The sequence below is a fragment of the Neopsephotus bourkii genome, unplaced genomic scaffold, assembly GCF_033783945.1.
Source record: "Neopsephotus bourkii isolate Nb327-2 ecotype Australia unplaced genomic scaffold, CSIRO-AGI_Nbou_v1 NB_234, whole genome shotgun sequence".
Classification (NCBI taxonomy): Eukaryota; Metazoa; Chordata; class Aves; order Psittaciformes; family Psittacidae; genus Neopsephotus; species Neopsephotus bourkii.
Window position 1 is genome coordinate 20571322 of NW_026900744.1, and position 13516 is coordinate 20584837.

Consider the following 13516-nt stretch of genomic DNA (forward strand, 5'->3'; position numbering starts at 1 on the left):
CCCGCACAGCCTCACAAAGGGCCGTATTCATCAGTGAGCAGCAACTAGTTATAATCCTTTTGAAAGACAACAGGCTGTGCCAGCTCTACTAAGGCTTATTTTAAAGAGTTCATCCTTCCTCACTCACACAAGCCTGAGGCTGTGCTGGCTGACTCTTGTGCATGCAGATGGGTTTAATGGCCAAGTAGGGTGGTTTCCAGGGGGTCGGAAAGGACCCCCTGGGTCAGCCAGCTCTGTTGAAGGAGTTACATCCCCTGTGGGAGCTTGATGCCTTCTATCCTGGGAGCCATTTGGTTTTGTGCCCACACTCCTCCCACGGACAAGCTGCTACACAACCTCACTGCTCTGTATGGTGTGAACCTTCTTTGCATTTCCAGCCTCAATTTATGCATGGCCAGTTTGCTTCCATTTGTTCCCATGCCAGCACTGGCCATTATCTTAAATAGCACTCCTCTTGCTGGATTTATTCTTGTGTTTGTAGGGAGCAAGCAGCCCCTTGCAGCTTTCATTTTGTGAGGATGAGACCAAAGGTGCTTTAGTTGTGTTGCAGAAAGGCAATCCTCAGTCCTTCCTGCTACCCTGCTCTTCTCTTGGGCTAAACTGAATTGACCTGCCTTGGGTCTTCCCAGGCCAAGCCAGAAGGCATAATTGCAGCCTGGCTGAGCCTAGGTGCTGAGGATGCAGCTGCAAAAGCAAAGACTGAGCCATCCATGGTGGTGAAGTTGTGTAGGGAGGGGCGAGCACTCAGTGGACTTGGGCTGGAGGAAAAAGTGATTGTGGTGGTGATGCAAAAACACTGCAACATAAAAAAGGCAAAACATGCTTAATTAACTCCTGTTAGTTGACCTTAATGTAGAGAGCAGGGCTGCCCTGACTTTGCTTGTCTTTCTTCCACATCACAACTCTGTGCATTCTCCCTTGCGTCTCATGTCCTTCCCCATGTCTGTCCTACCTCTCCTCCCACCACTCTCTTTCCTTGCTTTCTGGAAAAGACTTTCATAGTCCCATTCAGGACTGTATAGGGAAACTGGTCGGAGCTTAGCAAGGTGATTGCTTTCCCGAAAGTAATTCCCAGCAGTCAACAAATGCTCTGAAGGCATCTAAGGAAAAACCTTAAACAGGTTTAAACTCTTAACTGTGCTTATGAGCTGTCAGGGGCTCTGTGTGGGCTCCTGCTTGTTAGTGAATTCCTCACCACTCTCACCAAAATCCAGAGGTCTCCAGAGTATTCCCCAGAACTGTGGCTCAAACCGAAAGTATGACTGAAAATTATTGTATGGCAAGCAAAAGCCATCACTTCTAGCAAACATATGTACAAGAACAAGATCAGTTTCTGAAATTCAGACTCCTAATCCAACCTCAGCCCTATCAGACTCAACAAGTTAAATCAGCTTCTCTCAAATTCTTCCTCTCTTTCAGTCTTGCATCCCTTATCATGAAGTTCAGCAAGAGCCAGCCCTCAGTAGAGATGGTTACTGTGGCAACTCTAAAAGTCACCCTTTTGATACTCCTAGAACTGCACATCTTCCTCCCATTGAAAGAAGTGGGCACTTTAAGCAAAAAGATAATGGACAGTTGTAAATTGCTGTATGTTGCAGTAGTCCCTGTTGCTGCCTGGGAGATGCATTTGTCACCTAGCAACAACATAAGGTGACGAGAAAATAACAGATTTTTAATCTAATGGCCAGGAGTTAACATCTATCAGAGAGCAGCCTCCCATGTCTGCTGATGAGGTGGGTATAACTGATAGAGGAGGCAAGAGATATCTAACTTTACATCAGTAAATGGATGAAGAGGTGGGAGCAGGGGTTACCTTCATGTAGGTATATACATATATATCTCTTTGTAGGGGGAATGACAGAAAGCCTAGACTGGAGATATTCATTGGACATAGAACTACTCAGAAGAATTGCAGAAACCCAAAGGCAGCAGTGTCACAGTAGGCAGGGAGTGGGCAGGAAGGGTCACAGTCCTCCACGGGTTTCAATGCAGAGCTCCTCTGGGCTTTCAGTGTTAGGTTCTGGCTGTCTTAGAGCAAGTGCTGGGGCTCTTTATGACATTCATGTATTCAAGCTGCTCAGCAAATCATGGACAGGGAGAGTTTTCCTGCTGAAACAGCAGCTCTTTTCAGTATCAGGATCATGCCTGAAGCAAAAGACAGGGCAGTCTGTGGACCTCTCTTAGCCAACTGTCCTCTCAACATCAGCATTACAGAGAATACAAGAACTGGCTCCACAAATTGCCACCACCACTTGAAACCTCTGTATGGGACCAACTGGCAGAAAATTCAAAGTTTGCTTCAAGGCCAGGCAAACAGCAGTGGCAGAATTCAATTTTTCCCTTTTTCTTCTAGAAACAGATCAAAAATAGATACTATGTGTTATTTTTCAGTACCAGGAGCTCATTGTGGTACCTGCTCCCTGAAATGCTGGGGATGATTCATTCAGTAGCTCTAAATTGCATGTGCCCTGGTGCTGGCACGAGGGAAGTAATTGTGGAAAGAAGAAATCTGAAATTAGGTCAATGATAGATGATCTCTTATAAGCCTGAAATTGTAAGAGTCGCAAGGTTCCCAGCAAGGCTGTGAGCACTTCTATACTTCAGGGGCTTTTTCTTTTAAGAAAACAGCTAAAAAATTGTTTGGGCAACCTACTGTTGAACCAAATTGAAAATAATTGGACTGAACCAGGACAAACAATGTGTTCAGACCATTTATATTGTGTAGCACACACACTTAGCACCATTATGAGAGATGCTTTCTCAGAGGGAATCATTTCAGAGGCTTGCCTTTAATTAGTAGTGAGCTGAAAGTAAACATTTGAGAACACCAGAGTTTGGATTGGGTTTACGCAAAACTTTAGCAATAAATAACAAACCTGGATTGAACATGTGTATCAGAGTTGGTTAGACTTCTTGACCTTTTAGCTGAAACATAGCCAGAGAAGAATATCTTCAGAGCAGCTTAGCTTTGTCAATCATTACCGAAGTAATGGCATTGCAACATAATGCTTAACTTCTGGAGTGACAACTGAACGTATTCACAGCAACACCTTTGTGTTAAATCTGGAAGAACCATAGTTAATGGTGCATTTCAGCCACAGGCTGTAAACTTCAGTGACAATCTACTACTGACAGCCAAACAAACTGGCATCTTCCGTTCTGCAGTGATCAGAGCTACAGAGCAAGCCATCTTCCACCAGTTTTACTATGTCATCTGGATGTATCCATTAGAATCAAAGTAGCTCTTATACTGTGCAATGAAATTTTGTATCCCTTATGAGACCCACTGGGGATGTGTGCTTTTTTGGATACATTTTCCTAGCAAACCAGCCTCTGGCAGCTGCGTAGCAGCAACAGAGGTACTGGGTAGCAGTTGTCTTAGGCTGGGAAGAGTTTCCTTCATCCTTGTGTGCATGTTTGAGATGGTAGTCATAGTGAAAAGGAGATGGTTGGAGGTAGCTCCACTTTTTCTGTAATGCCAGAATTGCAGCTGAAGGCAGCATGCAATGAAAGCATGGCCTTGCAATATAGTGTCCAGTGATTATTTGTAGCAGGGCCTGTTAAATACAGCCGTGGGTTAATACAGAACTAAGCTTCAGCAACAGGAATCTGTGAACAGCTATGAAAATACCAAAATAACTACAAGGTGCTGACCTTAAACTAGTGTTCCTTTAACTTCTAGCAGCTGTTTGAGTGTGTCCATGCAAACCTAAAGCCATGCCCTGGCTAGCGGTAATTTCTGAAGCGCGGGAACTCATTGGGTAGTGTGGTTTTTGGCTGGAGGCACAACATGCAAAGAAGTTTTTAAGCTTCAAATTACAGAGGGCAAAACACTGCTGCAAACAGAGCTCTTCCCACGTTTCTCCTGATAGTGATGCAAAGACCTGGAGCTTTGTGTCTCACTTCATGGATAACAGGAACTGGAGTTCTGTGTTTAAGCTTCTTGCAGGTAACCAAACCCTTCACTGGGACCAGGCTGATTTTAGGGATTTTGAGGTGGGGGAAAGATTTCAACTTTTATATAATTTAGTCATCAGCTCACTATTTTTTTGAGAAAGAATTCCCTGATGACCTGAGAGATTTGGGGAGGATTTAAAGCTCACAACAATTCCAGCTAATGATGAGAAAACGCAACTGCCTTAATCCTTTATTCTGTCTATGGCTATTGAAATGAAGAGCATGAGCTTTCAGCAGCATGGGTGGGTGGTTGGCTGCATTGATAGATTACTGCCTCAGAGCAGATGCACTTTGCTGCAGTTTAACTACTCTAAGGTAGCTCTGCTGAGGTAGTTTGAAGGATGATAAAGGAAAGCCCAGAGGTTGTCATTCAGCCATGAATAATACTCAGGGTACCTGTAATCCAGCGATCAGCTGTCTGGTTTTGACCTGTTATTCCAATAACCAGGTGAAGTTCAAAAATAAAATTAAACTGTTCTACACCAGGGTATATGTGTGACATGGCAAATTAGCTCAGTTTTAAAAGGACATGTCTGGAAGAGTTGAAGCTTCTGTCCTTTTCTCTATTCCTCATTTGGGCTTCAATTGATCATGAAATTTCATAGGTAATGTTTTATATGAAAGATTTACTATACCTAAAGACCTCTGGTGAAACTAGGGACAGAAAGGCAGTGTCTGCACAGTATCAGACACATTATAGAGATTTGTGTGGTGATTTCCTGCTGCTTATAATTACACAAGCTTTGGACAACAAAATCCTTACAAAGAAGTCTTGTTGATTAGAGATGTAATATGATATCTCTCAATTATATGTATTTGATACAAATTTCTAATACAGAACATAGCTTTCCAGTTTGGCTTAAAGAAAGTCAGAAACCTCTGTGTGCTTTGGATATACAGAGAAGCAAATCCAAAGTAAAGTAATGATTTATAAATTACGTCCTAAAGTTTTCTCCAAGAAATAAAATTTTCCATCTTGCTCATTCTGCTTGCCAGTGTTATTGCAATTCTATATCTGATCAGAAGTTTTCTGTAGCAAAGTTGGGCAGGTGTTATAACACAAATAATGTGAGTCAGCCAAAAATTGCATTGGATTTGCTTGAATCATACTGATGAACCTCTCTGGTTACTTTTTCCCCAAATAACCTGAAACTGAGGCAAAGACCAAGAAGGCTTGCAAAAATAAGCTTGCTTGAGTGGAGAGTAGAAAATATACCTGAAAAACAAGCTTCAGGTTCACGCATTTGCAACACCTGAAACCTGACTCTGGGAATGATGCACCACTGCTATCTGAAAAAAGGAAAATGCTGGGTAGAGCACAAGTCTAGTCAAAACAGCTCTGGTTTACAACTACATGTACAATTAGCTACTGGAAAATGAGCCACAAGCCAAGAATTTGGTGACAGGACATTTTGAACAGACATTTCTGAACAACAAAGCCCAGTTCTGTAACCAGGTCTCTGACACCTGCTTGAGTCTCCCTGTTCTTGTTTTTCCCTCTTTCACATCAAAAGAAATGCTTTCCCCTTGTCCTAGCTTTCATCTGCAAACTGCTGAATTTATCAAGCTCTCTATGAGGTTATCCACTGCTTTTGATGCAGGCTGGGAGACCAGAGACAAGAAGAGGCACCTTTACGGCTTTTCCTCTCCAACTTCCCACTCTAAGATCAGTAATTATACTGTTTAATTATAAAGAACCTGACACATATCTGCCCTTTCTGATTTACATGTGTGTTTTCAGTTAGCAGACTCTGCGTTGGACTGTGAGCTTGGCGAGAGGTGAGTGTGGCTCTCTGTTTTCTCACTCTCAGCTGCTCCCAAACTGAGCTCTTCCAGGGATGCTGTGCTCCTGCATGGCACACTGACATGGCAGAGAAATGAGGGCTTCCAGGAAAGGACCATTTACCTTGTCTTCCAAAAGAGGAAAAGGAGGCTGGCAACCCTTTGGGTTTCATTAAAAAGGTTGGTGGTGGGTGGTAATGTTGAAATGCAAACTAGTTTCAGGCTGCTTCCTACTTCATGTGCATCTGCTTCCATCTACATGAAGAAACTTTTAATAGGGTTCCCTTGATGGAGGAAAATTTCTCAACCCTCTGCTTACCAATGATGTTTTTCTTTGTGTCAGTAGACGTGCATTGGAGCCATTACAGTCCCTTCACACTGGACTGAAAGTTCCTTTTATATTTTCCCTTTTTAGGTGCATCAGGCAAAGTGATGAAAACTTTAGCAGCTGGTATGTGTGGTAAGTTTCAGATCTGTTCTGGAAGGGAAAACTGGCAAATAATATTCTTTGATGGATATAGAAAGAGAAAGGCATTAAGAGAGACTGATAGCTAGAGAGCATTGCTCCTGGGCTGTCCCTGTGTTCTGTCTTTACTGACTAATGGAAATCATTTATCCATATCCTCCTCACTGTATGCTGACAACTGAACTGCACAAAACCAATGAACGATTTTAGGAAGAAATGTTTGAATTTCCGGCCAGCACTCCGCACTGAGCACTCAGCACTGAGACACTGGTTTCCAGGGACTTTGATCATGTCCAGTACGCTGGTGGGGAAACTGCAGCATTTAACAGCTATTTGCAAAAGAAGTTAATGAATATGTTAATTTGAAGACATGCAGCCATCTGTCGGTGCTGCCTGCAGATGGTGATGGTCCTGTTCCTCCCTCCTGCCTCTGCCTCAGGTTCCTGATGTTGTTTTTCCTGGCCTTGCTCCTGTCCTGCGGCATATGCTGCTGCCTGCAGTGCTGGCTGAAACGGCGGAGCTGCCTTCCCCACCGGCGCACCCTGGCTGTCTTCGCACTCAGCAGTTCAGATGCCTTTTGTGGTTAGTCCTGTTACTACCTGCTGCAAAGTCCCGCACTGGCCCCACTGGGGTTCCCCGTGGCCCATCCATAGCCCAGTGAGAGGCAGCCAGGCTTGAGTGGGAGCTGGGCTGCAGCTGAGTGCTGTGTTTCTTTCTGGTGAGCAGTGGGATGCCCAGCTCGGGAATCTTGTGGGGATGTTTGGAGCATGCACCACTTTGGAGCTACACCCACTTTGCCTGAGATGTACATTAGCTGAACTCAGTGCTGTCCCTGTGTGTTCCAAAGATGCTAGTCAGGCCTTGGCCATGCTAACTCTTGAAGCCTGTGGAACCTTCTCCTCAGTGTTTAGCAGCCAAAACATACACAGCCACAGGCACTGCTGGGGGCAGACAACCCTTTCCAACACGTGACCTCCATTTCTCATTCAGGCAAAACTGCACCAGCCTACTTGAGCCACCAGCAGCACCCTGGGGTCTGTCAGAAAGTTGTGTTGGTAAGCACTGTTCATCGTGGTAGGCACTCTCAGCATTGTCCCTGAGCATCCAGACTTTTGAAGACTGGGCTATAATGACTATGTATAGCAGCCAGCACTGACCTGGAGTATTGCCAGTACGTCAACAGGCTGGGCCAAACAGTCACTCCAAGAAGAACAAAGCTAATCCAGTCATTAGACTAAGTGTTTCCCAGAGAAGGTATTGCATGCTTTCTGGGTGGTTATGAATAGCGTCTCCACAGGGAGGACCCACCCCAAACGCACCCAAATTCCTCTGTTCTCACTTCTTGTATCTGGAGTTTGTGGTGAGCAGCTTTGTGATGCCATACTTAAAAAATTACATCCGTGCCTTTCTTGTTTCCAAGCAGTTGGGCAGCTCCTCCCAGGCTCACCCCTCTCACCCCACACTTACTCTTTACGCCTGTCTGCTGTACGCTTATTGCTTTACTTTTTCCCCAGCAAGTGAAGCACCTCAGTGTCTGTTCTCTGGATCTCTGAACCCCTGCATGACCACGGAGATGTCCTCTTCTTCTGCCCCACAGTTCAGCCTTGGGGAAACTGAGTTGCCTCCATCCTATGAGGATATTATGAAGGAAAATAATATGAAGGAGCTCTAGACACCACATGCTTGCTTTCTGTGATTCCACTTATTTCATCTGAGATCTTCTGTTATGCTATAGTAGTTTGAGATCAAATCAGCCCTTTCCGCAGGCTGGCCGAGAGACTGAAAGGCAGCACATACTTCTTCTAAACCTAAAACGTAAGACTAAATGCAACAGAATAAATGCCAAAACATGTGTTGAATTTGTCACAGGAGCTCAACCTGACATTTTGATAGGGCTCTGGGTTTCATGAAGCTCCCTCAAAGTTTTGTCTGCACTCAGGGTTTCTGTCTCAGCCTCCAGATTTATCTCTGTAAGGTTGCTTGAGCTGGTGCAAACCTGTGCAGTTTAGGACCGAATGTTGATAAATGTCTTGATAGTTCCTTCTCAGACTTGGGCTGCCTCTTTCATTTGGCATGGTGCCAACAAACACCCTCTGGCAAAGTCATGTTGTTCTAATACATTGTAATGTAATCATGCCACTCTGTGATGAAGGATCATTTGCCACATTTAAAATATTTAGCACAACATATCAGATTTGCCTAGTGTGAAAAGCAGCAAATTTATAGCCAGGGAAGGGAAAACAAGAGATAGGGATTATGGAGGGAGCATCAGAAGCATGAGGTGGTTACAGATCACAGAAAAAAAAGTGAGTTTGCTCATTTGAACTGTTCTTAATTTCATAGTGACTGTCTCCAGCTACTCTTGCCCTAGAACTGCAGACCTGCAGGGTTTAAATTGCCCAGGACCCACATGGCAGTTCCCCACAGACATGAATTATGGAGTTAGGTATTTGGTGCTTAGCTACAGAAATTTATTGGGATAAAGAATGTAATTTTCTTTGAGATGACCACTGCAGGATGGGTGGAAAGAGATTTCAAGAAGCCATCCAGACTGCCTTATGCTCAAGAAGGATCAGCACTTCATAAGCCATTCCTAGGAGGTATTAGCCTACCCAGTTCTTAAATTACTGGGGAAAGATGCTGAATTTCCCCCTGAACTGGATTCCAGATGAAAGCAAAGATTTCATTCATCATGGACAGGTCACTGAAAGCTGGATTCAGCCTGCCTGACCTCTCCACCTCTGATCTGATCTCTCAATGGCAAGGGCTGGAGGCGGCACTCAGATCCCTCTTGGTATAGAAGGTAAATGTCACACCCAATACCATGCACCCCATGCCTGTAGAGCATGGGCTCACAGTCAAAGTGGGCAGCTGAGTCCCTGTTAGGTACCACACAAGATTAATGGAAGCCTGCCTTGTGGAGCAGCTCACCGCCTGTAGAGTGTGGTTAGCACCAGTTCCCCTGCTCAGGAAGGAAACTGGGAAGATAAATCCACTAAAGGTTATCACATATTTTCATAATGAGGCTATATAAGTACCTTCACTAGATAAGGAATTACAGCGTATTTTGAGAGAGAAATTCTCTGCCAGCACCACCGCAAATTATCTCTGTAAAATCTTATTTTAGAGACAGCTTTACTGTTTGACTGTTGTGTGAAAGGAAATGAATGTTACTGTAGCAAACTGAATGTTTGTGCCAGCAGGCTAAAATATTACAGGATATATTAATAAGGAAAATTAACACGTACAGACTCAGCCAGCAGAGAAGCTAAACAATTCTTGAGTGTCCTTTCGCTGGCTGAGCTTACTAGGAATTGCAGGTAATCAGCACCTCTCAGGACCAGACCTTTTACATACGTAAGTGCTTCTGCTACTCAACCCCTTCAATTTATGCCCTGAAGCATGAGATTTGATTATGTTTGTCACTTCAGCTTGCATAGCCTTCCTACTGGGCATTAAATCAGCCATCGCTTCCTTCCCTCCTATACACTGCATTTGCCTCAGTGACCCCCTTGGTGGAAGTTAACTCCACAGGTTGTCTGCATTATATGCTGCATAAAACATTACCGTCTCCCGCTTATTAATTGCTTGGTTCTAAATAAATTGCTGCCTGTAATTTCATTGAATGTCACCTTCTAATCAAATGGCTGGAAAGGCTAACAAGCAACGACTGCTCTGATTTGAACGCCTCCATCGCTCTTCATCCCTCTTTCACAAGCTCCAGGAAGTGGCATTCATTACCGAGGCAATAAATCCTTGCCCAGCAGAGGGCAAGCGAGGCTTTCAGCAACGCACCGAGGAGGCTTCTGGTCTTGCACAAATGTTCGTGGGAACAGGTTCTTGTTTCCCTGCTACAAGTGTTCATTCAAACGCATTCAGCTTCATGGTTTGGGTGCTTTAATTATTCACAAAAGGAATAAAATTATTCCGTCAAAACTGTATCAAGTGGCTTATAGTAAAGCAGTCTGGTGGGTGTCACAAAATTAGGCTCCAGGCAGAATCACCAGCATGGGAGAATACTGTGGGTTTTGTGCAACATGACGGGAGGCATGGGTGCTTCCAAACCCTGCTGAAGACCTGAAGCCATCTAAAAAAAATACCCCAAAGTTTGTGTAGGGCTGCTTAGAGGGGATAACCTGACCTTGCTGTTGCCTTGGGGTAAGGAAGGAGAGTACCCTGAGAGGGAGCTCAGTGAGCACTGCCCTGGACCTTGGCTTCCTCATCACTGAAATGGACAAAAGGATGGATTTCTTCCTTCATTCTACAAATGTGTTTGGGATAGCCTCACCATTCTACTGTTGCCCACAAAAGCCTGCTACCTGCTCCTAGGTGCTCCAGCAGAATGGACCAAGATATCCAAATCTCAGTTCCCATTCTTACAAAAACAGAGATTTTGGCTGGTATGTTTTTCTAAGCACTCAGCCCTTGATGAAAGCAGTTAATGCAGTTTGGCTGACGTTTTCTGAGTTATAAGTGAAGATGAACCATTTCTTTATAATTCATCATTTTAGGAATAGGGCGCACTTTGGAAAAACACTTGCTCTACTGTGGCCTTCTGGCTGCCGCTCATCCTCTTACACTTCCTTCTGACTTTGAGAAGAAGTGGCAAACTGCTTTAGGAAACCCCAGAAAACACTAGAAGGCTGATGTATTTGGGGATGGGAACTTGTCAGTAAGCCTTGAGAGGCGGAAACAGGAGCAGTGCAGAGGAGCTAATTGCTCAGTAACCATCTGAAAGCAGAAGACAAAGGGAACCTGGTGAGGTGCACAATTGGACTTTCACCTCCGCACATCAAGAACTGAACAATAAAGTCATAAACTGGCTCCCAGGCAAAACAGAGCTGAATCATAAAAGGGGATCGGTCAGAGCTGCCAGGAGGGTTGCACATGAAAGGTGGGAAAATACTAGAAATGCTCATAATCTGTTTTTTATTGCCATCTGAAGACACTGGATTATGGCCTAAACCCTTTTGTGCTGGGAAGGGCTAATGACAGATCCTCCCCTTCTTTGGGTCATAGGATGGCACAATTCCGGCTCTTGCTTTTCTTGCTTAAAGGCATCTTACAACAAGGACCCAAAAGCTACTGGGAGAAAATTGTTCTCTACTCCCAGTAGCAGTGCTTGGACAGAGTAATTTAGACATTATTTGCTTGCTCACAATATTTAACAGGTGCAGAAGAGCAAACTGGGGATGGGGCAGGGCAGGGGGAGGTCCAGCCCCAGCTGAGAGAGAAAAACTCACTTTATTGCTGGAATTTTACTTTTCTCACTTGGAAAGGTGATAAAATGACTATAAGTAGATGTGTTTAAACTGGGCATAAAGTCTACAGCTGTCAAAGGGACATCGCTGCAGGTAGGCAGTGGGGCTTGAGGTCTGTAGCTACCAGCAAAGGTCTGGGCAGCCTGCAAAATCCGACACTACTGTCCCAGTGACTGGTCCTGTTTGTGCTACTACCTTTTTTGTGTCCTTGCAGGAGAGCAGTGATTTCTCCCACAGGAGTCAGAGCAGGTCACCTGGCAAAGCACCTTTCTGGAGGAAACCTGGATATGGGTCAGAAAAACACGACGTTCAAAGGCAGGTGCATTTATTACATCTCGCTAATGCTACAATATGTAAGAAAAACAGAATTCTTCAGTAGCGTTCTTATCTACTGAAAACAATTGTTCAGATATATTGAATTCAGAACTAAATCATATTTCAATGTGTGTGAAAAGGCAAGAAATCTGTATTTTGGGAAATATTCATGCAGCTGCACTAGGAGATAGCCTAGTTCACAAGATCAGAGTGAGTTCTAATTACAGCAGAGTTATTAAGAGCCCCTATGAGCAAGGCTGATTAAGGTAGTGAGAGGACAAAATACTGCATGCAGAAAAGGACAGCTGTTTCAGGTATTGTTTTATTATCTCTCTCACTTGCATGTATCAAAATGGGAAATCAATACCTATATGTACAAAATGAAATCAACTTAACAAATAGCTTACCTACAAGACTTTGCTCTTTTCCATAACATGAAACCAGGCAGATCCCTGGCAGACTGCACCAATCTGTGTGCTTTCAGTGGCAAGGGCAATGAGGAGTCCCAAGTTCACAGGGTCACCACAGGGCAGATACAGCAAGGAGGAAACTTGAGAATCCTAGCTTTCATCTAAGTACCTGACCCTGCCTATACCCTGGGAAATGAAGCAACGAGGTGCCCAAATGTACAAAAATACTCCTTGGAAGTTAGTGAAAATCTGGAGAAGCCTAAAAGGTGCTGGCACTGAAGGATTAAATGCTGGCCCTCAGCTGGAAATTGCAACTGAGCAAAGAGCTTTAGTAAGCCATCAATGGCTATCAGAAGGCAAAGTCAATCTCTTCTAATTCCAAGTGAACTGCTTCTGAACTGCTTCTTCTTAGGTAGGTACTAAGGAAATACCTTAATATCTGAGTTCACCTGCAGTGTCTTTAGTTTGTGATTTTGAAAGAAAAAGTAAGTCTTGCACACTTTCTGAGAGGCTACTTGCTAATGAATAAACAACCAAACTAAAATAGATCTGCATTATGGCACGGTAATGAGCTAATGAGGAGTAAATACTGCAGTCATGAAATCAGAGTCAGAACTAAATCAGTGGATTAACAATTAAATATTAACAACTGATCAAAACATCAGATAGACTGTCAGCAGGATGTGAATAATGAAGCAATGCATCATTGGACTGGCTGTTACAAAACATTAACCTGGAAAACCTAAGGGTTGCTGTGACCTTTTCCTAGTCCTCTTGTGCAGGAGATAGATCCTCAAAAGTTATCACAGAGTCTGGCTAAAGCTGTAGAAGAGAAAGGATCACAAATGTTTATTCAATGGTTTTCGTATGCAAAGAATACTTGTATGTACATTCTTCGCATGCAAAGTGTATTTGAGGATGATGGACCCTGAGTTAAGGTAGTATTTGGGGTATGTATGTGCCCTGTTTATGTAGCCCCAGGAGGAGCACAGAGCTGGAAGGATTAACGAGACCAGTCCTTTATATTCACCGTGATCTCAGAGTGCCCATTGAGCAAGTGCTTGGTGTGATCCAAGTGTTGCAAGTCACGAAAGAGTCCCCAGCACAATAAAACAAACTGAAGACCTTTAGGACAAAAGCCCTCAAAAGTCTCCTCAACTACAGCATAAGGGAGGAAAAGAACAGGAGAAATCAGTGATCTGAGATCTTTATTACATTCACATAACTAGATGATCTTCAAGGTCCCTTACAATGCAAACCATTCTATGACTCTATACCTCTAAGATTAGCAGGTGATCCTAGACTACTTTTCAGTTGCTAAGCAA

The 13516-nt window shown here is 43.9% G+C and overlaps 1 protein-coding gene across 5 annotated transcripts; it reads left to right on the forward strand.

Moving 5' to 3' along the window:
- The first annotated feature begins 3824 nt into the window (after positions 1-3824).
- On the forward strand, positions 3825-9826 carry TMEM207 (transmembrane protein 207). 5 transcript variants are annotated; one of them, XM_061345760.1, is made up of 6 exons: positions 3850-3949; positions 5699-5736; positions 6155-6199; positions 6645-6787; positions 7196-7260; positions 7720-7854. In XM_061345760.1, exons 1-6 carry the CDS (start codon positions 3875-3877, stop codon positions 7756-7758), a joined length of 405 nt encoding a protein of 134 aa, XP_061201744.1. In that variant the 5' UTR covers positions 3850-3874; the 3' UTR covers positions 7759-7854. The 5 variants fall into 5 exon arrangements, with proteins under 5 accessions (XP_061201740.1, XP_061201741.1, XP_061201744.1 ...); XM_061345756.1 differs by lacking the exon at positions 7196-7260 and having other exon boundaries at positions 3825-3949; positions 5703-5736; positions 7720-9826; XM_061345757.1 differs by lacking the exon at positions 7196-7260 and having other exon boundaries at positions 3834-3949; positions 5706-5736; positions 7720-9826.
- The last annotated feature ends 3690 nt before the right edge of the window (positions 9827-13516 follow it).

Coding starts and splice junctions, on each gene's coding strand:
- TMEM207 (XM_061345755.1), top strand. CDS start 3,875: ATGCAAAGACCTGGAGCTTTGTGTCTCACTTCATGGATAACAGGAACT. Junction 5,737..6,154: donor GACTGTGAGCTTGGCGAGAG/GTGAGTGTGGCT, acceptor TTCCCTTTTTAG/GTGCATCAGGCAAAGTGATG. Junction 6,200..6,644: donor TTTAGCAGCTGGTATGTGTG/GTAAGTTTCAGA, acceptor CCTCTGCCTCAG/GTTCCTGATGTTGTTTTTCC.